The sequence below is a fragment of the Vicia villosa genome, linkage group LG3 (genome assembly GCF_029867415.1).
Source record: "Vicia villosa cultivar HV-30 ecotype Madison, WI linkage group LG3, Vvil1.0, whole genome shotgun sequence".
Classification (NCBI taxonomy): Eukaryota; Viridiplantae; Streptophyta; class Magnoliopsida; order Fabales; family Fabaceae; genus Vicia; species Vicia villosa.
Window position 1 is genome coordinate 46081637 of NC_081182.1, and position 2664 is coordinate 46084300.

The 2664-nt window shown below is 36.3% G+C and overlaps 1 protein-coding gene across 1 annotated transcript; it reads right to left on the reverse strand.

Moving 5' to 3' along the window:
• Positions 1-1480: 1480 nt before the first annotated feature.
• LOC131655611 (auxin-responsive protein SAUR32-like) lies at positions 1481-2317 on the reverse strand. Its single transcript, XM_058925446.1, has one exon. It carries the CDS (start codon positions 2045-2047, stop codon positions 1697-1699), a length of 351 nt encoding a protein of 116 aa, XP_058781429.1. The 5' UTR covers positions 2048-2317; the 3' UTR covers positions 1481-1696.
• Between the last annotated feature and the right edge of the window lie 347 nt (positions 2318-2664).

Sequence of the window (2664 nt, forward strand, 5' to 3'; positions counted from 1 at the left end):
ATACGAACCTCCTCCTCTCTCTTAACATCTTCAGTCAAAAAGATGTTAAAGAAATCTTCACCTATCCTAACCTTAAGCTCTTCATTAATCAATGAGAGGGTTTTGGTACGAATAAGAATCCTGGCCACATCCATTCTTTTTCTGTTCTTAGTATCATCATCCTCTTGCAAAAGAACTCCTACATTCTGGGAGATAAGATTGAAGAAACTAAAGTCCCATGCATGACACGGGACTCCAAAAACCTTCACCCACACCTTTCTCTCCTTGTCTACCTCTCTAGGACTCCAAGCTCTAACCTCCTTAAACCTCTGCCCAAGCCAAGCACTCCCACCTTCTACCATTTCCTTTAATACTCCATCATCTTCATCCTCAAGCAAGCACAAGGTTGCCCCGATAGAAGTGCACTTGACCGAGAAGAAGCCTTCAGCGTAGAACTGAGCTTGCATGTGTAAAGTCGAAACCAACTCACCAACCTCCCCCACGTACGCCTTCGATAAGATGTCCAGAATGCCATACTCAGGGGTAAACTCCAAAACTTTGGTGGAAGTTTCACCCTTCAAGACCTCTGCAAAAGAAACGCCTTTCTTGACCCCCTTAAATCCACCATGGTTCTCAACTTTAGGTTTTGCCTGAACAGAAACATAGTCCTTCTGAGCTTCATGGGGTCTGAATCGAGGCCTACGACCAAACTTAGGTAGATTGGCAAAGATCTTCCTCCCGTCTAGGAATAAGTTATCAAGTTTCGTCTCCAGCACCCTTTCATCCCCTACATTGAAGAACCTAGCGAACCCATACTTCTTCCCCCGTCTCGTCCTCTTGTTTGGTATGAACACTTCATCGATGTCACCTAGCTCCTTAAACTCATGATACAAATCCCTGGCCTCCCATTTGTCATCAAACTCGGTAACGAAGAACGTTGTTGTAGCCGAAACCCCCTCTTCCCTTCTTCCGCCTTTCTCTAAGCTCCCTAACATCTCCTGTCGTTTACCACGGTTGTGTTTCCTTGCCTTCTTCCATCCCTCTGCAATGTTGCTTTCATTGCCCATGGGTAGGGCCAAGTTAGAGAGAGGGGAGAGTTTCTCTCTCGTGTTCAATGTAAATGTGACTTAATACGTCGACACAAACACGCCAAATTTCTGTTTGAATTTCAACCACAACACAACCATCCCACCAAACTTAATAATCATAAATTATTACAACTAACCATAATTATACTTCATTTTACAAAACATAAAAATAATTAAGCAGTATGGTCCCTTTCGTAAATTAATGTTTAGCTATGGTGATTATAATTATTATATAACTATATATTAGATTTTTTTGCGTAGGGCCAAACTAAAATAAAAAAACAAAATTAAAGTCTATGTTTATCTTTATTCCAAAATTCCTACCGTGTCTTTTACGCTACAAAACTTCCAACAAATTAACAGCTATCTCATTTTTTCTTAATACAGAATCAATCTACTTTAAAGTGTTCACATTCACAACAATATTGGAATTTTATTATACTATCATAACATTGAACATAACAATATGATTCTCTTTCAATACTTTCCAATTTACATTCATATCAAACAATATACTCCAAATTAATTCTAATAATTAAGATCCAAACATTAATGGAGAATATTGACATACAAAAAATACATAAAAGTTTCATATCATAGATAATAGTAATAATGATAATAATATTGAATCAAACTTTGAAACACCAAGCAGCATGGTGATGATGATGGTGATGAGATTTCTCCATATCAATCATTCCTTGAACGGTACGAAACTGTTCTATATGGCAAGGAATGGTGATGGGTCCTTTCTGAGCAAATCCATATTCTTCTTCAGCTTCTTTCAACAATTGCATAAACAATGGATGGTTGATGTAAATAACTGGAATCACAAACCTTTGTTGCTCCTCTCCTTGTCCCACCATCACTGCCATACACCCTTTTGGAATGTCCTTATTCTTTTCATGGTTTTGGTGAAAGTGAAGATGAGGAATATGCAAATGAAAACTCATATTATGATGATGATTACCACTAAACCCCATAATTAAGAAGAAATTAAAAAGGACAAAATAACAAGTGTATTCAAGCTTGTTGTTAAGAAGTGAATAGTTGATTTTTTGTGTTATAAGAAAACAAAAGAGAAAGGCCAAGGGTCGGAAGAAGATATGGTGAGATTGAAGAGGGTTAAGGAAGAGTCGGTGAGAGATTTAGGGATATTGCTCATGATAATATGTAAATAAAACCTACATAACAAGAAAATGAATGATGAGAGAATGGTGAAACTATAGGTTGTATATATAGTTGAGAAAGGTTAGGTTAGGGTGTAGAAATATTGATGTTAGTGTGAAAAGGGGGTGTATTAAGTAATATTAATTATGTATTATATTATGATGATGATGATGATGAGGATGATTCTAGGTTTTGCTTAAGGTGTACACAAAGGTTTATTCTCGAAAAGGAAAAGAGAGAGAAATAGTCCCAAAAATTAGGAGAATTGTAGTAACGTGTCAAATTTGTATTGGGGTTAATAGAGAAGAATATATTTAATGTAATTAAAGGTAATACTAAGATATTTAATTGTTTACTATTTTGGTTCATAGTTGGAAATTTAAATATGGTATGAGAAGGTTAGAATGAATTTGCAGGATAATTACATGGA